The sequence below is a fragment of the Lutjanus erythropterus genome, chromosome 4 (assembly GCF_056507025.1).
Source record: "Lutjanus erythropterus isolate fLutEry1 chromosome 4, fLutEry1.hap2, whole genome shotgun sequence".
In the NCBI taxonomy this organism is placed as follows: domain Eukaryota; kingdom Metazoa; phylum Chordata; class Actinopteri; order Lutjaniformes; family Lutjanidae; genus Lutjanus; species Lutjanus erythropterus.
Window position 1 is genome coordinate 35,466,721 of NC_139320.1, and position 24,299 is coordinate 35,491,019.

General features: G+C 39.3%; 2 protein-coding genes across 4 annotated transcripts; one reads left to right on the plus strand and one right to left on the minus strand.

The window, feature by feature from the left end:
• The first annotated feature begins 1,712 nt into the window (after positions 1-1,712).
• On the plus strand, positions 1,713-3,893 carry LOC146328790 (P2Y purinoceptor 3-like). Its single transcript, XM_084716500.1, has one exon. The coding sequence runs from the start codon at positions 1,981-1,983 to the stop codon at positions 2,971-2,973; it is 993 nt and encodes a 330-aa protein (XP_084572626.1). The 5' UTR covers positions 1,713-1,980; the 3' UTR covers positions 2,974-3,893.
• Positions 3,894-3,980: 87 nt separating this feature from the next.
• mfsd1 (major facilitator superfamily domain containing 1) lies at positions 3,981-22,160 on the minus strand. Of its 3 annotated transcripts, XM_084717805.1 has the most exons (17): positions 21,920-22,125; positions 21,673-21,725; positions 20,558-20,670; positions 20,366-20,408; positions 20,163-20,230; positions 18,996-19,104; positions 18,805-18,907; positions 17,759-17,857; positions 17,377-17,488; positions 14,192-14,248; positions 12,813-12,969; positions 12,203-12,300; positions 11,050-11,162; positions 10,892-10,939; positions 10,664-10,730; positions 5,132-5,237; positions 3,981-4,909 (listed from the first exon to the last, which is right to left on the minus strand). In XM_084717805.1, exons 1-17 carry the CDS (start codon positions 22,086-22,088, stop codon positions 4,850-4,852), a joined length of 1,575 nt encoding a protein of 524 aa, XP_084573931.1. In that variant the 5' UTR covers positions 22,089-22,125; the 3' UTR covers positions 3,981-4,849. The 3 variants fall into 3 exon arrangements, with proteins under 3 accessions (XP_084573931.1, XP_084573929.1, XP_084573930.1); XM_084717803.1 differs by lacking the exon at positions 3,981-4,909 and having other exon boundaries at positions 4,964-5,237; positions 21,920-22,160; XM_084717804.1 differs by lacking the exons at positions 3,981-4,909; positions 5,132-5,237 and adding an exon at positions 7,720-8,124 and having other exon boundaries at positions 21,920-22,156.
• Positions 22,161-24,299: the final 2,139 nt, after the last annotated feature.

Consider the following 24,299-nt stretch of genomic DNA (forward strand, 5'->3'; position numbering starts at 1 on the left):
GTTTGAGTTGACTACTCAGGGTATCCTGAGGAACATCAAGGTTTGCAGCTGCATTTCATCGGCTCGTTTATGGTAGGTTGTGTTTTTCATTGAGAGAAAATTACTTTCTTTTTCCTGTCATACTTTCAATCTGCACCCACCACTGGCCTCATGTAGCCAGCAGGAAGCAAATGGGTTACTGCAGGGCAAAGCATCACAGGAGTTATGTAAAGAAAACAACAACTATACTTTAAGAATAGTTTCCATGTTATCACATATGAAAAGAAATGAATATTGTAAGCGGACTACTTGATTAAGCAAATTAGTAAAAAAAAACTGCATCTGTAGAGGAATGACTCTGTCACAAGCTTTAGCAACTGATCAGTGTCACATAGATCACGATAAGAGGTTTACACTGTACTTAAATACTTTGGCTTGTGAGTGTTTCATTACAGAAAGTGCCACTACAATGACCAATGAATGATTTTTAAATTGGTCTAGTACAGTTTCCAAAACTTTTTACACTCCCATACTCAATCAGACGTTCAACGTCCAGCTACGTTCAAAGGATGGGCTCAGATATTGCACATAACACTGCAATGTTTGGCTGAACTTGAGAGGGTCCCAGTCTTAAATCGATTTCCACCCTCAGTCTGTGCCTGTACTTTGCAAGTCAAATTTGTTTTGCATACCCCTACATCACTTCATATCCCCCTGTGGGTACATGTACCCCAGTTTGGGAATAGGAGATCTAATAGATGCCTCAACCAGCAGAAATAGACAGTAACGACTGCAATATAATACTTAAGAGCAACTGTGCACTAAACATGCTTGTTTTTGCCACTGACAGACTCAAAATGTTATTTCTAAGTGTCTGACAACATTATGGAAAGGATCACTACAGAGACAGACCTTAATTAAAGGGTAAGATCCTTTTTGTTTAACCACAAACAGCCATTATAGCATTCTTTAAAGACAATGACTCTATTTAAAAATGACAAAAAAAAAAAAAAAAAAAAAATAGTTGCTGGTCTACCTCTGCCTCAATCAGTTACTTTGTTAGTTTGTGTTATTGTGTGACTCTGGTGTTTTAAATAGAGCCTGACCAATACATTCATGGACCGATATTATCAACCAGCTATTGGCCAATAATAGCATTGATCTCTATGTTGTCTGATATTGTGCTTAAAAATGAGAACATTTTTATTAACAGAACATAATGCAGATTGTTGTTACTTGTTAGTTTCACAATGAGCATTTTATGTCCATCATGTCCATCTTTCTTAATTCAGCTGTAATATATATATATATATATATATATATATATATATATATATATATATATACATATATGTATGTGTGTGTGTGTGTGTGTGTGTGTGTGTTTTCTATTTAAAGATATTTATAATTGATAAAAATACTGATAAAAGTTCATAGCTGATATCATTTCGTTAAATTGTAAATTGCCTCCATTACATATCTTTGTCCCAATTGTCAATCACTTTTGAGGATAATTGCTATATATATATATATATATATATATATATATATATATATATATATATATATATATATATATATATATATACACACATAAGATATAAATGTCAGATTTTTTTTTCACTCCTGAACATCGACATCAGCCCCAAAACTCTGATATGGGTCAGTCACTTGTCTTGAAGGGATGAGATCTGTGTCATACTACAGTACTAATCTCAGACTATTATGCCAAGCTTGTGAAATGCCTCACCGTGTGCCAGTCTGTTTGCTCATATCCTAGATATAGCGTTATAATGGTTTGCATCACACAGGTGTGGGCTGGGAGCAGGAGGGACGCAAAGGATGAGCAAACAACTGCATTTGGTGTTGTTTTTTTTTTAACAGAGCACACAGCATCCTGACAGGGCGGTTAGGTGAGCTGCACACAGGTGAAGAGAACTGATTTATTTATTCAGATTTAAGTGACTCCAAATTATCAAACCACCTGAGCTGATCTTTTGAATGGATCACTTCCAAATCTGCCCAGTGACCAACTACTACCAGAGGATCCTGCTGCCAGTTTCCTACAGCCTGGTTTTCGTGCTGGGGTTGAGTCTGAACGGAGCCGTACTGTGGTCCGTGTGTTACCGAACGCGCCGCTGGAGCGGCACGGTCATCTACCTGACCAACCTCGCCATGGCGGACCTGCTCTACGTGCTGGCCTTGCCTCCCCTCATCATCAGCGACGCTCTGGGCGGCCTGTGGCCCTTCGGTAACGTCATCTGCAAAACGGTCAGGTTCTTCTTCTTCGTCAACCTGCACTGCAGCATGATGTTCCTCACCTGCGTCAGCGTGCACCGCTTCATCGGGGTGTGCTTCCCCATCGCCGCCGTGCGCCTCAGGACGCAAAAGCTCGCCCTGTTCGCGTCGGGCTCGGTGTGGGTCCTGGCCACCGCGGAGATTCTACCCACGCTGGTTTTTGCGCACACGGGTGTGATCAACAACATGACTGTGTGCTTTGAGATGACTAACCCGGGCCAGTTTAGAGTTTACTTCCCCTATGGACTCTTTCTAGCCATAGTGGGCTTTCTGATCCCCTTCCTGGTAGTTATAACGTGTTACTGCTCCATGATGAAGACGCTGTACTGCAGGGCCGCCGGCAGCATCTCTAACGCCAGGACGGCGCGTATGCGCAACAAGTCCCTGTACACCCTGTTGGTGGTGTGTCTCATGTTCGTGGTGTGTTTTGTGCCTTATCACGTCGCTCGCACCGTCTACCTGTTCGTGAGGGTCTACATGCCAGAAGACTGTCCCCTTGTCAACACCGTCATGATCTCCTTCAAGGTGTGGAAGCCGGTGGTCAGCTTCAACTGCTGCGCAAACCCGCTCCTCTACTTTCTGAGCTCCGGGCGGAACCGTCAGAGGATCTGGACCTGGCTGTGGAGGAGGAGGAAGAGGGTGCAGCCCAGCGTGTGTGTGGTGGATCCAGGCAGCACCAACAGGTCTGGAGGGTAGAGACTGAGCATCCAGCAGAGGGATGCTGAAGCGAAAAACATCTGGACTGTCTACAAGCAGTGTTTAATAACTCGTTTTATTATTTTAAAAATAAGAAAAATATGTTTCTGGCAACATTCAACAGGTCACAAAAGTCACTAACTTGTGAGCGTTTTCGTACAGTATGAGTTATTCTAACTTACTGCTGCATACACAACCTGAAGGGAAAGTTAAAGTAACTAAAACTGCAAATACTGAGTCTGTAGGCGGTTATTAAAAAGCTCTGATACTGTGGCCAGAGGTGACATTACACATTTGAGGGAATTGGCGCCCTCTGTCGGTTGCTCAGGGGTCAGTCTCTAAAACAGTATTAAGAGCATTAGTCTATTTTTATATATAAACAAATAGCCTGATAAATGATTTATAAATGTTTAGAATTAAGCTGTAAACACTTTATAAATCACTGATAAATAATTATAAACAAGTTATTATACAGTTGTCATGCAGCTACGTAGCTGGGCAATATATCAACATTATATCGATATCGTGATACAAGGCTAGATATCATCTTAGATTTTGGATAGCATTATATTGTGATATTGCATTAGTGTTGTCATGTCCTGGTTTAAAGGCTGCAGAACAGTAAACTGTAATTTTATGGACTGACCAGACTGTTCTATTATTTGCCCTTTCCCACTTAGTCATTATATTAACAATAGTGATTGCTGTTTATCAGAAATCTCATTGTGCACCAAGTCATCCCAACAAAATTGTCAAAAAATCACAGTGGTATGTTTCACATACATTATAGTCAAAATTAATGCTGAATGTTCACCAAATGAGTAAGTGTCTGTTGATGAGTCCTAAGAAATCATTAATAATCATGTAGAAGGAGCAGATATTGACACTGACAGACAACTGATAGTTATAAATGGCTGATCAATTTATGGTGTAGGACCTGCCGTTGTTTGTTACTGTTAAAATATAATGTTGCACTTGCCTTGCACTCCTGTTTAATGTCCCTGCAGCCTGCCTGAGCTTCAGTCTGTGGAGGAGGGGACAGGGGAAACGGCTCCCTTCAACCATAGTTCATACATGAACTAGGATTTCAACCCATTTAATACACCGTCTGTGGCTCCAAATCGCTATCTGGACGGCTGTACTCATTTCTGAACGCTGGCGTCTTACATATTTCTCCTTTGATATCTACTGTGCATAACAACCTGAGAGCATATGTCATATCAACACCTGTGATAATAATGAGGACAGCTGCTGAAAGTTTGCTGAATTTCAAGGTGAACAATACTGCCAAAGCCTTAGTGTATGAATCTGATTATGTGATGTTAATTTCATCTGCCAAATGAATGTCTCAGTTAGTTAAAAGGGAGTAACTTATTAATAAATATGTGATGAAGCTAACAGATATAAATGCTGGTGATGGTGAAGACAAAGTAAGCTCAGTAAGTAAAGTTGCCACTGTTGCCTTTCTTATCTAATGTGTTGTAACAGCTTATTAATGATTTATAACATGTATGAAACCTAACTGTAAACCATTAACAAGGGCAGTCCTATTGAAAAGTGGTACTAAACAAATATTTCTGTTGTGTGATTTCCGTAAAACACCTCAAGTGTAAATACAAAACAACTTAAAATAAATCCAAACGTAATCTCTATAGTGATAATAATTCAGGTCAGACAGCTAGATATGTGTAAAAACCCAGAGCAGTCACTCAGTCACATGAAGGTTAAAATACCATAAAGAAAAATAAAGTGCTACAATACGTTGTTCGGAAAGAGGACACTTCGTAAATGTCCTCTTTTTTTAGTGCATACTTGTGTGGAGCCACAGCAGAGCTCCAGTACAGTGTTGGAGAAGCAGGCAGCCGAATGAAGGACATCATTTCAGAAGACTCCTGTGGGCAAGTGATGACAGATGGGTCGAGCAGTGGTCTGGGAGCTGAGAGCAGAGAGGAACAGAAAGATTAAGTGAAGAGAAAAACTGTTGAAGTGGAAGAGAAACTTGTGGTTAATTATACAGTGAAGCAGTAAAACCAACCCTGCTGGCCTTCTTCTTCTTTAAAAAAAAAAAAAAAAAAAACATAAAAAGTATGCCAGTGTCAAGATTAGAGGCTGCATGGAGTAATAAATGGACTTGTGTTTGAATTGTGTGTGTGCATACCTGTGCGCCCAGTCTGGACAGGTAGCGATTGCGCAAGCCGAAAGCAGACATGGGTGCCAGTCTACCAAGTTCACCCTCAGTCGGCTTACTGGGTCGTCTTTTAATCCTGCAGGAGTAATAACATGCCCACTTTTATCATCTCTTCAGCAAACACTGACATGACAGCAATTCTATTAATATCAGTAACAGCATTAATCACCTGTAGCCTGCTAGTAAAGGCTGAGAAATTATCTTCTTACTGTAGGTGTACTGCAGAAAAATAACTTATGACAAGACAACTCAAATGCTTTCAAAAAATGTGTTTAATTAAATCTTTGTTCCATGAACACCCTGGTACCAAATGATTTGGATCAACAAAAAGATTTTTTTAAGTGACTTTCCTTCTTTGATCGTACATTAGATCTTCTGTAATTTCTCAATCCTATCATTTCTTGTACACACCTCAATAACAGATAACACTTGGTAGTTAATTCTCAGTTAAACACAGACTCCACTGCTGTCTGAACACCATAGTGCAAATGAGTGACAGGTGAGGAAAGCAGCGTCTTTCTGTCTGTATGACACTGTGGTCATTGTAATGTGCAACTGCAAAGCTACTGACCGTCTTTTCACGCATTTTGGGCTTTTTTCTTGAAGAGTAATTTAACACCAGGCTGAAAAGCAGTGTTTCAATCCTACTTTACATCTGACATCTGACCACTGCAGCATCACTGGCCATGTTTCCGTCAAATGAATTTGAAGTGAACCTTTGAAATGTTGCAAAAAAAAAAAAAAAAAAAAATGCAAATTAGGTGCATTTCCATCAACTGGTTTGGAGCAAGCCCCCAGGAAACGCGCTGGGCTTTGAAGCCAATTTGACAGATAGGCCAAACCATGTAATGACAACTCAGGTGACGCACAGCAGCCCAGAAAGACTTTTACTCAAAAGCTTACTTTGTGAAAGAAGTGGCTGTAAAACGGAGCACACATTTTTTTGAGCATTACAAACCCCCAAATGACTTGTTTCTCTACCAGAATTTGATCCCTTTGGTCCATTAACATCTGGAAGGTGTAATTATTCCTATTCAAGTTAGCGGAGGGCTAAACTGGAAGGTAGTTGGCTTAACAAGTGCAAGTCTCTAGTGCGCTTTCTCTATGGGCTGCATGATAAAAAAGATCCAGGTAATTTTGTACCCAGAAGAACGGAGGCCTGCCTCCAACACTGTATACAGTTCTCCTTAATTAATCCATGGCTTGAAGCGAATAAACTAGGCTTCACAACCAGATGTTGGCAGTTACAGGCTATGTTGCACATGGCTGTAATAAGCAGAGAAGAATTACAACTAGATTCACCAGTTTTCTGTCAGATCATCAGGACAACATAACCAACATGCGCAAGGAATCATAAAGGGGTTTACATTTTTGGTAACTCAAAAGTAGTCTGATGAGTTACTTTTCCCAATAGGTAATGTGTAGTAACACTACACACTTCTGAAAATGCTCCTAAAATTACACGGATGGAAACAGAGCTAATGACAGGTGTGATCCTCTTTTGCACCTGTGACCAAACCAAACGGTGATGTCAGAGTGAAGTGACACACTTACAGAGTGCACTACTACATAGCAGCAGATAGATTTTCAGGGGGTGTTAAGTTATTCTTAATACTTTTTATTAATTATTTGTCTAACTGAGGTAGTGAATGTTTATCATCCACAGTCTGCAGTCCTCATAACAACACAGGGAGACAAATCTCTTTGCACATAAGTGGAATGGTGAGTTAAACAGAGTGCATGAATATTTAGTCTCACCGTTCAGATGAAGCAAGCAACAATTTGGGGCAGTGCTCGCAACAAGTTAATTACCTGAGCTTGATAAACGAGCTAAACAGTCTAGAAAACATCATTTATACGATGAACTGATTCTTGAAAAAGGTTGTATTAATAAGAGTTTGTAAAAAGTTGAGATTATGAATATCATTACATGGGGAAAGGCATTCAAAAGTGTGCCTTTCGCTTTTTCTTCTCTTCCTTATCATTATATTAATGTACAATTTGATGATGCAACAGAAAATTAATTTTTATGAACTTCCAAACCCGGCGAGGAGCAGATAAAGGAATTAAGGAATAAAAGAATTGACCAATAAAGATTTAGACAATAAAGAGCTGTGCTCTTTTTGAGATTAGTCACCATAAAAGGTCAATGACGCATATAATTAAAATTGAATATGAGCTCTCTCTGGCCAGGGAAAGTCCAGTAAGGAAGATTTTTAGTTGGCAATTATTGTGAATGCTGACAGATGATATGTACATAAATGAACTGCTGAGAGGTCTGCGATAAGGCAAGTAACAGAGTCCTGCTGCTGAAAACAATTTGTAATAAGAAACATATAAAAAAACCATTCCCCTATATACATATAAAACAAGTGAATTACATAGTGATATGTAATAAAAATCAACCACTATTTATCGATATAGGCACCTTTTCACGGGATAAGAGTCTCATCTTCTTCTGAACATTTAAAACAGTTAAAACACCTTCCAACATCTTAACTTTCTTCAGTAACTTACAAAACTTCATGCCGAAGTTTAACACACGCACGCACACGCACGCACGCACGCACGCGCGCACACACACACACACACACACACACACACACACACACACACACACACACACACACACACACACACACACACACACACAGAGGAGTCAGTGGAGAGTGAATCTTGGAGGAGATGAAGTCAGTGTGAGGAGTCAGATGTGTCATCTGTCAGTGTCCTGATAGGGACAGAATAATGAGCTTATTATTAACACAGGATTGGTTGGTTTTATAATAGCCGGGGCCAGACAGTCAGTTCTGGTGGGAAGAGCCACAGGTGGCAGCACTGGGCGGAGTCAGTAGCGCAGTCCTGCCCCATGGCAATTGACTGACAGCTGTGGGGTGGACAGTGCGGCCTGCTGGCTCTGAAGCCCAGGACTGTGTGTGCTCCCTCCTCCTCATCATCATCATCATCTGGAAAATATCAGTCACAACACAGAGCAGAAAATATTAGTCTGTATTCTCACAAAGAATAAGTTTCATGTAACACAGAGTTTTATGCTCTGTTATGTAACACGGTCTATGCCATGTAACAAGGTGGATGTATAGATGAGGACTGCAGGACTCAGAGAGCTGATGGCAGAGTTCCCGACCCACATTTTTAGACGTATGCATGCATAAGTTTAAACAACAGTTTGTGACTTTGTTATACCGAGAGCCATGGTATAGGCCGAATCACAGTGACACCACAGTAACAACGGTAAGTTAAAGATACACAGTTAAACACAGTGATGTTCCTGCTGCTTATTTTATATACTGTGTTGCTTTACTAACAACATTGATAAACCAAATTTGCAACATCTCACCACCAGTCAGACTAGCTGCAAGTTTTTTTTTTTGTTTTTTTTTTGCAGAATGAGAGCCACTGCTCAGTGACACACTCTCATTCAGCAGGACAGCACACACCCAGTGAAGCAGAGGCGAGTGCATCGAGTTGGAGGTGGAATGAGAGGTTAACAGCCTGTCGGGCCAGACTATTTTTTACATTTAACACGGTGAATTAAGGATTTATTTCACATACATTAAGTAGCAGACTCCCTGCTCGTATACATCTCACAGCTGGGACTTGGGAGGCCAGGAGGAGGTGAAGGGGGCAGAAGGTTGGTGAATATAGTGGCAATCACCAGCTTCTTAGATTTCAATAGCAAGGCTTTTTTTTCCCCCATCACCTCAGGCAAATACTAATGTTTTCCATGTACAAGCAGAAATAACAGTAATGATTATCATTATCAATCATTTACGTGTGGCTCATATTTTGGGAACAACTAAAACTGTTGGCGTTTTGTAATATTAACGTGCTTTTAATTTTACTTGGTTGGTTGTGCATGTGTACATCTAAAATTATGGGTCTGAAACTGCTGCGTCAAGAACTGCCGGTGCCCTCCAGCTCTGCAGGCTGATGATACTGAGAAAACACAGATTATATATAAATAAACAGAGATACAGAGAGATAGACAGAAACAGCTGTAACCTCAGTGCTTATCGTCACCCCTTGCATGCAAATAACGAGAACAACAAGTAGTCACTCCCACCAGAACAGCTGTGTGGTTTAGTTTCTTGTTTCAAACACAAAATACACAAACCACAGGTGGTTCCTGAAACGAGACAGTCAGGATGGACACATTTGAAAAATCTAAATGTAGCCTGCCGATACAACCATTTCCTCCATCATGCTGCTTGCTTCATTAACACTTTGACTTTCTGTCATATTTATGGCAGATGTGGTTTTATCTTTACTGCTTCAGCTTATAAAAAAAAACTTTCTGCATGGGTGTAAGTAAGTTAAGTAACGCACAGCGAAACACAGCACAGCCATCAGTCACAATTTTACAGGGTTGCAGTAGTATACCTTTTCAAAAAGATACTGTGATATGAAAATAAACCATTATAACACCATATATACATGTTTCGTCTGTCTATTAGTGTAATTAAAACCAAATATTTCAAGTCTAATGACTGTCAGGACATAATATTTTGTGAAATTAAAATAAAGCCCTTGTTCAAAGGTCATTGCAACTGATGATAATAATAATTGTGTAATACCATATTCTGTGATATTGTTCTAATACAGTTATTCTCACCAAAAAAATCTCGAACTATTGCAACCCTAGTCAAAAATTCAAACTTAGTTTTTAAAAATCATATGTTCACCAAGGGAAGGAAGGAAGGAAGTTCACCAAAACTGAACGAGTTCTCATTTTGTCCACATTATTAATGTTTACACTTTGTGAAATGTTAGGGAGAACTAACTAGAATTTAAATGGCTTATTTCTTTTCTTTGGATTGCTAGATGTTCCTACGTGTAGTTTGGACAATTTCTAACAATGACAGTGATAATTGGCACACTGTACCTTTTTACCAGCAGGGTCATGAGCAGTTTTCTTTTAACAACCACTCATGAATAAATTAAAGCCCAATCAGCCAGTATGTATTGTAGATTATAATGTGACTCACCACCTCTTTGTACTCCTGAACCTTGTAAAATGTTAAAACTCGGAGTTGCAGATTTACAGTAAAATGAAGCCTGATTCTGCAGCTCTGCATGCAAGTCATGTGGTCATGTAGGAGTGCTGAATATGGGATCAAAGAACAACTCTGTAAATCACATGACATCACATCACATCACATGAGACTCACTTAATGAGGAAAACAGACTGAAACGCTCACATGAAAAATCATGCTCAGTCTTAAATGATTTCTTTTATCTCATTGGACCAGCACAGAGTAAAAAATATACAAATTTTCAGTATTTAGATTAAATTGACTGCATCAGGTTCAGCTGAGGACTGGGGAATCAGTGCAGAAGCTCCTACAAGTGTTCCTATCCAAAATATGCCTGTGTCACTTGATGATGAGTGGGTTGTTAATTATGTTCCTGAGATGCTTGTCTAATTGTTGGGTAAGTGGGTGGAAAAACAGCAAAGGAGGGTGAAGAAGGGTCAAAGCTACTCACTCTGCGTCTGAAGTGCCTTCTTTCTGGAGTTTGGCTCTGGCTGCGGCTGACCGGTTCAAACCACCTCCTGAGGCGAGAGACAGATTAAGAAGTCAGTGAGGAGAGGAGTGTGCTGAAGAGTGACAGAATGCAGTGAACAGATGTCACATGAGGAAAGCGAAAAAAAAAAAACAATATTGAGAGGGAGAGCAGAGAGGAGGCAGTGGGAGAGTTCAGGGCTCCTCTCACCTCTGAGATAATCCACAAAGTACAGCGTCACCACCGCCATCAGTGCAACTGCAAGAGAGAAAAACAACATGGAAAATCACAGAAAATGTCACCAAAATTGTCTAACCGGAGTTTTAAAAAAATATAAACACACACACAAACAGACAGAAATTACTGACTGCAGATGCAGGTGCAGAAAAACACTTCCAACACCAGGTATCCTTTCGTGTCCAGGATGGCTCCTGCTGCTATGGCGATGAGAGCAAGTCCCAGGTTCTGTATCGACTGCATGCTGGTGGATGAAGATGGACGATAAACATCAGGTATCAATTTAAATATAACAACAGCAATAATTAAAGGCACAGTTCACCTCAAAACTAAAAACACACACTTACCTCTTACCTGTAGTGCTATTTATTCTTCTAGATTGTTTTGGTGTGAGTTGCCAAATTTCAGAGATATCAACAAGTCAAGATGTCTGCCTTTTCTCAAATATAGTGGAACTAGATGGCACTCAGCTCACTCAAAAGCAACATCTCTGGTTACTCAACCATGACCTGGTTACTCAAGATAAAGCACACTGTGTTTCAAGCAGTTTCATACAGGACCTATTTCTTTCTAACGAACAACAACCATCAACTGCATCACAGAGCAGAAGGAAGCGTGCATGTACTCATGGACGAGAGCCTAATGATTGTAACAGCATGGGTTGTATACATTAATGACTGAGCTGTGACTTCTCCTTCATGAATAGATGCACACTTCCTTCTGCACCATAATGCAGTTGGAGGCAGGATTATTATTGTTTTGTATTTGTTTGTATTAGCTTTTATTTTTATTTATTTATTTTTTTCAACTCAGTTCAGTTCAGTTGACCGAATTGACAAAGACTAAAACTAAAGACATCTCCTGTATAGTTTTTATTTTATTCTAGTTAGTTCAGCATGTAAACAATGTTGTTGCAGATAGTTTTCACACTTTGTTTGAGTTCTAAGTTTAGTTTCAGTTACTATAATACCCTTGCTTGGCCGGTGTGGTTCAGCAGAAAGAAAAACAGTTGCTAAATCAAACTTCTTCAACAAGGTCTATGAGTTATCTTGAGGGTCTTTGTAAAGATTTCTGCAAAGAGACACTGCTAATGAGTTTTTCAAATATACTTGTTGGCACTTTGAGCACCACAAGCCAAGTACCATCTAGGCAGGCCAATATCCCTGCAGCCGATATCTCCAAAATTCAGAAACTCACTATGTACGTTTGATTTTAAGGTGAACTGTCCCTTTAACTGTGAATATGTGCGAGTGTAGTCATAATATTGCCATTACAGGTACATACAAGCCGTAGGCTGTGCCCAGCTGGTGCTCAGGTACCACAAAGGCCACCATGGGCCACAGTGCACAGGCCAGTAAGGAGTAGGAGACGCCCAGCAGGGACTGGAAAACAAGCAAGAACACACATGTAATCATTAACTTAAATATTCCAGGAATATATCTACAGAACTCATAAGAAAGATGTATGGCATTAAACTGAAAAAACAGGATGAGAATATGCATTTCAGATCCTGTTCTGGGCGTGTATATGGAAAAAAATGTGTATAATTACACATTCAACTCCTATTGCTATGCAGTGGGAGAAATAAAACCAGCATTTTAATTTCTTTATATGCAAATTTATATCATCCCTACCAAGTAGGCTGGAGATACACTCCACATTAAAACAAATGAGATGTCTGCACAGCAAATCAATCGGTTTGTAACCACAAGTAGGACACAAAATTCATCAGCTGTAAATTAATTCTCACAATTCTTCCATCCATCTGGGATCCCATTAATAATCCCAGTGAATATCCTGACATTTACACACTTCATTTAATTCATCCAACAACTGTTCATGTATATAAAAATTTCGTAAAGAGTGCAGAGCATCAGGGTGTCAGCTGCGTTACCATGGCGATCCAGGGGTTCCAGAAGGTAAAGGCCAGCATCATGTGAGCAGCGAGTGTGGCAACCACGGCGATTATGACCCAAACCACATTCCTCCCCGTCTTGTCGACCACAAAGCCCAGAACTGGAGATGCAGGAGCTGAGATGATGTACACAATACTGGAGAAGATAGAGTATGGCATGAAGAGCAAACACTAAAGAGATTACGTACTGAACAGAAAACTTACCACCATTAACTTTCAAACTTTTAAAGTGAGACAAGTCATCCTGTAGTTTAAGCTGGTTAAGGACAAAAATCTCAAATCTCAGTGAAGCAAACCTATCTGCTAAAGTCAGCAGTTGTGTGTGGTGACAAGTAGTTTAAATTAAACTCTCTTAAGACCTGCCCCTTTTCATTCTATGCTCCAATAACAATTGAGCATATCTGGCACCTGGCAGAATCTTGGCCAGCTTTCTCCTTTCCTGCTTCCTGCACTAATGCATCGTTCCGGGGGAGGGGAGAAAAACAACACATGAAGTAACTGACAGCATTGTACATTTTATTTTACTGCACATTACTATTTGACAGCATGTATTATATTGATTACATGATTACTTTGATTAAATATACTTTACACTGCCCTTTAATTGTAGGTTTACCACTTATAATGCACACGGCCATGGCTGCTGCCATTATGTGATGAGACAACTGCCTCTTCATGAAGTTGGGGTAGATGGATTTGCTCTGTGTTTACAATTCCAACTTTATGTGGAGTTCCTTTGTAGCTTTTCTAGCCAGAGGTGGTAAAGTGAAAGTTAAGTTAACACAGCATAAGATGTTATATGCCGGGCTCATCTATGTTGAAGAGAAAACCTAATTTTAAAGATGGTTAGAAAACGTTGCGGGGGGGCTGTAAAGGGGACACACTATATACATATACACACATGGACCAAATCGTTCGTACGCTTCCGTTAAAGACAGAAAAACAGAGCGGTCACTGAAATAACTTGAAACTGACAAAAGTGATAATAAATAAAAATTTACTGAAAATTAACTAATGAAAATCAGACGATGTCAGTTTCCATGTGTCCGAGGTTCAGCCAGGTACCAAGTTAGCTCAACCGTTGTTATTAAAGCACATTGGAAAAGGGGGTTTGACTGAGGAAGGGTCAACGTCCTGTGTGGGGATTTAAAAGTCTTCTAGCATTTTCCAAGTCTGAGGAGGCTGAATATTTCTAGCTCTGCCGTTGCCACTCTGGAGAAGTATTTTGGTATTCATCGGAATAAGAAAAATACCTCCCACAGAAGGAAAGCAGATACATCATCAACAGCAGACTATAATGGTGGTAGTGCCTAAAGCTAGACTGGTCTCAGCGGCCTATTAAACCTGATGCGAGTTACCTGTTGACAGCTCTGGCTTCAGCGGGGGAGAAGTTGAACTTTTCAATGAAGAACACCCTGTAAATAAAAAGACAAGATGCCAGTTCAGCCTTTATATTGATGTGACTACAAGAGGAGCAGAAATCGAGTTGACTCCTGCAGCAGGTAGCGCTTCTCTCTCTTCCACACATTGTTTTCTGCCCCATTTGCATAACAACTATTTGCTCTGTAAGCACTGACCCCTCTGTGGAAACAGCATGTCAGTTGCTAAGTGATTTGAGAGTGCCTTTCAGCGAAGGAAATGCAGGTTGTGATAGCTTCAATTGGTTTCTTTCACTGTAAACCCATTTGTCAAACCTCTTTCCATGTCTGCCTCCCCCTCCTCTGCCTTTGTGGCTCGCTGACAACACAGCATTGTGAGGTTGCACTGTTGAATCTCTCCTCAGAGACAAGCATTGTGCCAATTTAATGGAGGTTCTCTATTTAATGCTTACAACACAATTTCACTATAACACCATCTTGAAGTGAATTATATTTTTTCATTTACTGAAGGACAAGTAATGACCAAGATATTTTCATGAGGCTCTGAATCAAATATGCTGTTCTGGAGCCCATATTTTCAGAATTATTATGTGATTTTACCACTTCTCAATTTTCCCTGTAAAGAGTTAAGGTTTGTACAAAAATCTGAATCCACTGTGTCAAAAATGTTGCACATAAATGGATGATAGATGGTGATTTTCATTTCTTGTCAACAAATCCTGCAAAAAGATCAAAACTAACAATGAACTGATCTTAAGAACAGGTATTTTCTGTGTATCAAAGTCAGATACGGTAGTAAACTCTTCTCGTGATCAAGTCTGTCTGAGTGAAATTGATCACTGTTAGCACATTATTAGTATATTAATATTGTTTTTTCTTTATTTCTAATGTATAGTATAGTACTTTACAACTGTAAATTTATATCATGAATAAAACCGACAGCTTTGCTATTTTCTGACTTCTACTGACTGTTTAAAAATACAGTACAGCTGTTTCAAACTCAGCCTCAGCAGCCTCGCTGTGCAGCAGTTTCTTTAACACAATATTCTCTCTCTTTTTAGATTGCTCAAACCAGCCTATGGAAACTCTGAAATTGTCCTCTCTCAGGCTGGCTGCTGATTTTTATGCCTTCTACCTCACCAAGAGGGCATTACATGCCTGGGCATTATCAATTCACTTGACAAGGTTGGCTTCAACCACAGGTACTTTACCCATGTACATTTGCTCTCTCCATAACAAGCAGGCTGTTTGTCATTTGAGTTAATTTGAGCTGACTTCACAAGGTAGCCTGAGGAACAGCAAGATCTGCAGCTGCTCATTGCCGTTGTTGCCTTGTTTTTGTCAGTCTGTCATAAGCTTTGAGGAAACTATGGGCCCTATTTAGACGATCTATAGCACGTGGTCTGAAGCGCATGGTGTGTGGTGCTCATGCGATTTATTTATTAAGGGAGAGTTCACTGAGAATGATGCTCTCTTATGCAGGAGCGCTCTGATCACATTCACACAGTTACACATTGACACCTGGAAGCTTTTCTGTACAACAACAGTCTTATCTGCCGGCCACTGAGCAGCTCTACCGGAGCAGTTGGGGTTAAGGGTCAAGAGTCTTGCTCAAGGGTACAGCAGTGGTGGTAATAAGGTGGGAATACTTTCCCCACCCAGATGTAGGGGTAGGGGAAATATTCAAGTCTTAGATGCATCGCGATGCGGATTTGGAAGATTCTGAATCTATTCATAAAAGTCAAAACTCGATTTTCTAATTGTCAGTTAACATGATGTTGAAGATGTTGAAGAAATCACTCTCTGCTCAGTCTGTTTCACCGTAAAAACCTGCTCTGCACGTTGGACACCGAGGTCTTTCCTCAGAGCTCACAGTGCAGCAGAGAGGCTGCTCTCCACTGCTGGAGACATAACATGAACAACACCACACACAGTCAAACACTCCCCCTCCCCCTCATTTTTTAATTGTTTTTTACAGGCAGAGGACTGTAGGAATTTTTCAAATTAATTAATTCATTAATTCATGCAGTTTTTTTCAGACAATAAAAAAGGCTGCAGGCCATTTAATTGCCAGTAGCATTCCATTCTGTATTTCAGGGAAACTGGAGCAAGAGAATGAAAATTGTGCCTCCCTTTTCTATTAATTCAATCAAAAACAGATTCTGAATTAAATCAGACAAAAAGACCCCCCCCCCCCAAATATACTATATACATGTTCACTTCTAAACTAGGCTAGTTTTGGTGAGGATGAATAAACATTAACAGCTGCAGATAAATAAAATCCAACTGGCACCCCAAGGCTTTGAAAGTTAAAGATTATGAGCGCACATGGAAACTTGACTACTTTTTTTAAAAGTGAAACTGTATGTTAAAGAAGTGACAGATCATTGTTGGTTATGGTCATGTCGTGGGATTTGTTGACACGAGAAAGACAGACTCAGTGGCCAATTTATTAGGTACACCTGTACTGTCTAATGTTGAAATAACCTACTGGTCGTGATACAGACACCTGTAGATCAGGCTGGATGGGTCATAAAAAATTATATTGTGATTAACAGTGGATGGGCTGCAGATGGGTGAAAAAGGGTGAGGAGTCTCCCCCTGCCCTGTGTACAAGTCTGTGTGCAATTATGCACAACAAGGCACACTGGGGATGACTGCTGTGACATCACAGCGCACATGGAAACTTTATTACTTTTGGAAAAGTGAAAGTGTATGTTATGGAAGTGAAAAACCATTGTTGGTTATGGTCTTGTTGTGGGATTTGTTGACATGAGAAAAATACAAAGTGGCCAATTTATTAGGTACACCTGCATACAGTCTAATGCAACACAGTGTACCTTTTATGTGTTACTTTGTTATGTACTTTCTTGGTGGTTTGCATTAAATGCGTTTAAGGGAAACTATTAAAGATTCTATTGCAGAATTTTCTGATTGCTATTGATCATCTATTGCCAATATATATCACTACTGCTTTATCACCCAGGCCTAATGTAAATTCAGTTATATGTTTATTTCTGAAGTCATAGGTAAAGGTGTTATTGTACTGGACTACAAGGTTGAGAGTTTCAAATTTTTTGTGGTCCATATTCACATACAATCGATTATATATGAAATGTGTGTGTGTGTGTGTGTATGTGAGGTGGCACTGGTGCAATACTCACTGTCCCAGTCCGATAAAAGGAAAAATGGCGACATAGTAGCCCACACAGATGATAAAGATGAGCCACAGAGATAAGGGGAAGTCTTTCACATCTGTCAGCTTGATCACTTCACCTAATATACACAATTAACACACATACAGATCAGCCTGAGAGCTTGATTTGCTTTAAACAACTGTAAAACAAGAGCAACAGCCGCTAGTCCTAAAGGTAAAATTACACCACACAGTGAAATGAGCTGTTTTAGTCATTACAAACAAGACACAGCAGATAACAAGCAAAACAAACAGCAACTGTGATAAGAACTCCAACAGATATTGACAGCTGAGGCCAAAGAGGAAAAACAAAAGACAAAAACAACCAGACTTTATTTTGTTATCAGTACCTGTTTTGCCTTCCTCCTTGTGGAGGATCTTCTCTGCTCTTTTGTCAAGGAACGCCAACACCAAGGCACAGGTTAGAGAAAACAGGCAGGTAACACCAGCTAAACAGACCAAAAAAAAGGAAATGTAAGTCCCAGTAACGCCACTATGACTGACTGATTCTATTGTCCATATGAGATTTAACACGTAAACACGAGCACATTTCCCCCATTTTAGCCTCACTTCACTGGTTGCCCATGCATTTTAGGATTAGTTTTAAAATTCTTTTATTTACTTTTAAATCCCTCAATGGTCTCGCCCCGCCCTGGCTCTCTGAGCTGCTACAGCCTCATACACCCCTCCGCTCTCTCAGGTCAGCTGATCACCTGCTCATAAGTGTACCAAAGACTAAGCGCGAGCTCAGAGGTGACCGTGCCTTTGCTGTAGCAGCTCCTAAACTTTGGAACGATCTGCCTCTCCACATCAGACAGGCCTCCTCTCTCTCTGTCTCTTTTCTCCTTGGCTTTTAACACCATGTGAGATGTTGAATGTATTGTTATTTTTTTTATTTTATTGTCTATTTTATTTTATTTATATTTACTGATATATATTTTATTTTTATTTGTTTATTGTTCTATTTTTATTGTTTTAACTGATTTCTGTCTTTTAATCTATTCTTGTATTTTTATTTCTGTACGGCACTTTGGTCCACTGTGGTTGTTTTAAAGTGGACTGAACCCAAATGGTCTGATTAAACTTTAATCAACAGTGGAAACAGACTGAAAAAAAAGAGAACACACAACTGCAAAGTGTGTAAAAGTAGAACTTTTAACATAACTAACACATTAGTGGATAAAATTACTAAGAAGTGACAGTTCTTCAAACTCTTATGACTCATCAGCAGCACTTTTGGTTCTCTATACCACTTCTCTCTCTTGTCTCCGCTGGCTGTGCAATCTGAGACCAGCAGTTGCAGAGAGCCAGATAAAGCACGTGAAAGCTGACTCTTCATGTTTAACACTTGCCGATTTTCAAGGCTTCCCCTTCAGTAAAAGCGTTTAATATTTACCGATCATGAGTGATGCTCCCAGTGCCGTGTGTCCAGGACTGCCGACAGCGTCTGCCACTTTGCTGTACACCCAGCCCATGATGTTCATGTTCACTGTGCTGCCCTTGAGACGAGCGCAGAGCAGGGTGAGCGGACTTTCACTGCATCAGTGACAGGCATTTTGTATAACACGTCTAACTTCAGGTCCTTACCAGTCGAGCCATGCTCAGCTGAAGGCCAAACACCAGGTTCAGCTCTTTTCCTTTGAACCAGTTGACTGCATATGTGTTCTGGGCTACAGCCAAGGACTCTCCTCCGATACTGACCGGAAAAAACCAGGGAGGGGAGCGTGTAAGTGATGTGATAGTACAAGACCAACTTGGGCAACTAAGGCTAAACAACTGGTAGAAATTTTTATCAAAATCATAATAAGGCCTGCTGCAATTTTAAATTGCAGGGGGTGCAATATTTGTTAAAAGTGAAATGTGTGTCAAATTACCATTTTTTATTTAATAGAACAGAAACCCAAACAAAACCATGATCTTTTTGATGATGCTTTTCAACAAAATTGAAAATAATGTTGGAAAAATCATTAATCCCTCTAGAATCGAAACTTATATCACAACTGCAATATCAGTCCAAATAATTTAAATCTGACGAATTTTCAAAATCATTTGACCAAATTTTGACTGTTCAGATCTGAGAACATAAGGAACACTACTGGGGAAATAACAGCATGACATAAAAACCTAAAAGAAAAAAAAACCAAGCACAAATAATGGACAGGTTCTGTCCCGGTGAAAGATCTGTATGTGTGATGATACCATGCATATATATACTTATATTTAAGGGTGCAAAAAGCTGCCCCTGGTATGTAAATTTATTAGATTATAGTCTGAAGTTAATAGGTTTTAACTAGGGCCGCATAATTAATTGAACTATTATCATAATCACAACATGGCCAAGTGTAATATCCAAATCACAGGAGCTGCAAATTTGTGATAAAGGAGAAACATGAGACAAAACAGCACTATAATGAAGTACTGTAGTGCTGCAGAGATGCCCCGGCCAATAAAACTATGCTCTCCTGATATAACAGAACATTTCTGTTTGGTATAGACCTCATCAAATGTCACATTTTACTTTTACCACATCGTAGTAACAGGAGACAGTATCATGACTGGGTATAAGCTGCATCCTCAAAAGGCTCAGTCATTCACAAGCAAGGATGGGGTGAGGTGACACTTTGTGAAACACATGATTGTATAAATGATATTACTATATGGCCTTGGACACACTTCGTAAAACGGGGCACTGCTATGTGCATTTGTTTGGTTATGTTCTTAACTGAACAGGTTTCAACACAATTATTTTCTCACCCAAATACAAAACGTCCAACTTCCATCAGCCAGAAACGATTCACCAAAGCACCAGTAGCAAACAGGACCTGTGCAGAGAAGAAAAGTCATAATACAAGTACCTAGTGATTCTTATTAGATAAATAATGACAGTGTCACTGTTGGTAATTATATTCTCTCATTCACAGAAAACCTTTTACATCTAGATTTCAAAGTAAACCCACCTGTCCAACACAGACAAAGAGGGAAAAGATGATGGTTCCCAACCTATAAAAAAATAAAACAGTGAAACATGACGCTGTCCAAGACAAAAATCACGAGGAATGCAAAACACTTTCACTTTCACTTCTGGTGAACACTCATAACAAACACAGACCAAACTAAAAAAAAATCTGACTTATTGTTTTTCATTGTACCTGATGCCAAAAACCCTGTCCAGCAGGAATCCCCCAAAGAAGCAAAGAACCACGTTGGGCCAGGAGTACCAGGCATACAGCTGCATGAACTTTGAAGTGTTCAGGTTCAGATCCTGGAGGGAGCACATCAGACTCTTGTCAGTCACTTCAACTGCTTTGGTTTTCATTTTCATCCAAACTAAGATGTGAAACACACTGTATATACTGTCTTTAGTAATAAGAGTACTGTTTAAGTACCAGCTGGATAAGAAGTATGGGTAAGAACAGTAGTATTGATAAAATCCTCACAATACCAATCCTTACATTTGATAAACTTGTGCTTTCAGTCTCCTAATTTTGAAAGTGCTGTGAAATCCTTACTGTAATGACAATGAAATGTCAATTTTGTGCAGATAAAAAGTAAATAATGCTATTTCAATGAGTTTTAATGCAAAGTACAGCACAGAGCTGTTAAGCTTCCCTATCAAATTTATTAAAACGCCTTATCTAACATCTCCCACTGATACTGCAAGTGATAAATGACTGTACAAGGTATGTAACACAAGGTCTATAATATGGCGGCATTTTGAAATTATGTGTTACTTAAACGTTGCTCAGTGTAAACTTAATATCCAATACTGACCCAGACTCGAGTGCAACATCATAAATTCCTGAAACATCAAACAAAAATAGTCATTCTGACCCAGAATGGAAATTTCAAAAGGGGGATACCATGGCTGTAGAATTACAGTCGCAGTATTAAGTATTTCAATTGAGCATGTTTCCTTAATCGCTGATGGTCATTTTATGATTTATAACTGTAAATATATTAAAGTTTGCTTTTCAATGTAATTTTACATAACATCATTTATTTTGGGGTCACAGCCCTTTATTTGGATCCATTTTTGTCCCTTCATAGGAAAGAATTTGGGCACCTCTGTGTGTGAACTTGTAATAAAAGAAAGCACTTTGGTTAATTTGACTGTTCTTGTTGGACTATTATGCAGATTTCACTTTATACACGGAAGATTCCCAAAATGCAGAAGTCTAATTTGTCTTCTGTGTAAACACTAATGGGGAACTGTGCATTTCTGGGATAATACTCTGGTGAGCAACATTTCCAGAGGATGAATTACCTGGATGACTTGAGTCTGAAGTGCAGCTGGGTTGTCATAACAGAAGTAGCTTCCTGGAACAAATTAACTCCATTAACAGACTATAAACATAATAATAGTACATTTATTTAACGTTAAATGAGCCTCGATAAGTAACAACACTCTTAGCTTTCTTTTAACTTAATGTAACTTATTGTAACTTTGTCTCAAATCTCCACAATAACCACTCGGGGTGTTCAGAGGGAAGTTGTGTGTTTTCACAGCTCACCGAATCCCAGGAAACACATGAAAACCAGGATGACCACTCGGTGCAGGACGTGGTTGGGGTCGCAGATGGCGGGCAGCGGTCTGCCGGCTCCTCTGGCGGCCTGTGTGCCGGTCAGCGGCCCGTCGTCCTCCTCTCCCAGCAGGCTCCGCCGCTCCTCGTAGTCCGCCATGTTCGTTTGTTTGGGATTTGCGGGGAGGAAAAGTTGACGGCAGCGAGGAGGACGTAGAGCGATCACATGACCCGGCAGAAATGTCACGTGGCGTTCATCCGGCGTTTATGTCTGCGCGCGGCCGCCGAGGAGTTCGCGGAAGCGCGCGACGGGAACTTCAACGTCACGTTTCGTTGATTTGTGATCAGACTGATGGTTAAAGACAGAAACAGTTCACTCTCTCTGTAATAAGGACAGGTGTTAGTGCTCTCTGCCATCACTTAATGATTCAAGTGAATTTTTACATTCATTAAAGAGATACCGTCACGCTGCGTTTAGCGGGAAAACAGTTTAAAAAGTACGAAACTTTATTTTGTAATTACGAGAAAACACAAGTTAAAATAAAACAGGTTCCAGTGGTTTGTCGTGATAGAAAAGCTTTTACTTTCTGGACAAAGAAAAGACGAGCTATGGAAATGATACATGGAGACAGAAATCTTAAATCTTAAAGGGGAGCTCCCTTTAAAGGGACAGTTCACCCCGAGTCAAAAATGACTGGTTTTCCCTTTGGCCTTTAGTGCTGTTTATCAATCGCCTGGGATTAAATGGCACTCAGTTTGTGGTGCTCAAAGCCCCCCAAAAATACACCTGTTAAATTCAACACCAGTGCTTCTTTCCACAAATTATGACACAGTCCTTGTTGAGCAGTTTAATTTAAGAGCTACTTCTTCTACATCAAATTAAGTACTTCCAATAGATTTTTTTTACAGTAGTTCTGGTAGGTTATTACTGTAGAAAGAAAGTAGTCCCTACTTAAATTTCTGCTTTAATTGTCTTATTGATGCACACAGAGTTATTTTAGTGAGAACTGACAATTTTTATATCTCAGCCATTCTTGAGAATTGGAACAAATCATGTCCTACCAAAAAACTCTTAAAAATGATTAATACCAACTATTTAATTCAATTTTTGGGTGAAATTTTATTCTTTAAGGATTTATTTATATGAAATACGCAATTTATGAAATGCTTTGGTTAAATTTTTTTTAATTTCTAAATGTGCTCTGTGCCAGAAAACACCCTTATCCCAAACAAAAAAATCACAACTTCAAACAATTTTAAAAACTTTTAAAAGCTTTCAAAATGTAAAACTAACAATACCTTCTGATAACTTTCTATTTTTTCACCACTTCATTACATAATATTGCTATCAGATGTGTCTCAACCACAACACGTTGACTCTTTAGTCCTTCTAGCTCTCAGCAACATTAAAAAATAATATGGCTACTCACTACAGCTATGCTATGAAACAAAACAAATCTAACATTTTGTGAACTTCGTATGATGTCAACTCTATCAGATTTTCCATCTAACAGTGCTGCTTCATGTGTTAGAAAATTTAATCACGAGGAGGTTGGCCAGTTGCAAGGTTTAAAAGCCAAGTGTTTGATCTTTTAAAATATACATATTTGCGCAGCATAATTGAAGAGTAAAAATTAAACCTCCCTCAAAATGTGATTTTGTACAATGATTAGGTACAATGATAAATAACTTAGTCTCAAGAATGAGTTATTTATCATTGTATCTATTATCACCAATAGAGATTTCATTATTCATACTTCCCACCACCAGAGGTCAGCACTACCAGCATCCTTACCTGTAAGCTACACTGTCCTCTCCACTGTTTTCAGATAAGACAAAAGTAAACCCATTTTGATTACAGTAATTATAACTGTGTTATTAATTTAAAAAAGTAATTATTTGCATGTCTATTTACCATCAAACATAGTGGAATTACGGTAATGTGTTACTTCTAACACTGCATGTTACAACATACACAGAGTTAGACAGATTTTTACTGTAAAAATACACATGTACCATCAACACAATTATCACATTAAGTAAAAACACTTCTGGATTTTATCATATTCCTACTTTTGCAGAAGTCAGATAAATTCCCCCAAGTGATATTACTTGAGTCAGAACTAGTTGGAGCTGAGGATTGCAATGAAAGAAATTTGAGGGTGTGGTGATAAAAAAAAAAAAAGAAGTGAGTTTACCAGACCTCTAGTTTGCTGACTTGATGAAAAAAATAAAAAGGGTGCTAGCTGCATCAGGTGGGAGAGGCACTGTAAGTCAGTCAGAGTGACGACAGCAAACATGGGAAGGTCAAAAAAATTACAAAATGTAAATAAATGAAAAATTGACTGTGTATATATTTGCCTTTATTTTT

Bases quoted from the DNA above. Each gene is read 5' to 3' on its own strand.
- mfsd1 (XM_084717803.1), bottom strand. From the start codon at position 22,088: ATGGCGGACTACGAGGAGCGGCGGAGCCTGCTGGGAGAGGAGGACGAC. The intron at 20,231-20,365 runs GTGGGTTTACTT...TTCTCTGCACAG, and splicing joins TCTTTGTCTGTGTTGGACAG to GTCCTGTTTGCTACTGGTGC. The intron at 17,858-18,804 runs GTAAATATTAAA...TGGTCTGTTTAG, and splicing joins GGGAGCATCACTCATGATCG to CTGGTGTTACCTGCCTGTTT.
- LOC146328790 (XM_084716500.1), top strand. From the start codon at position 1,981: ATGGATCACTTCCAAATCTGCCCAGTGACCAACTACTACCAGAGGATC.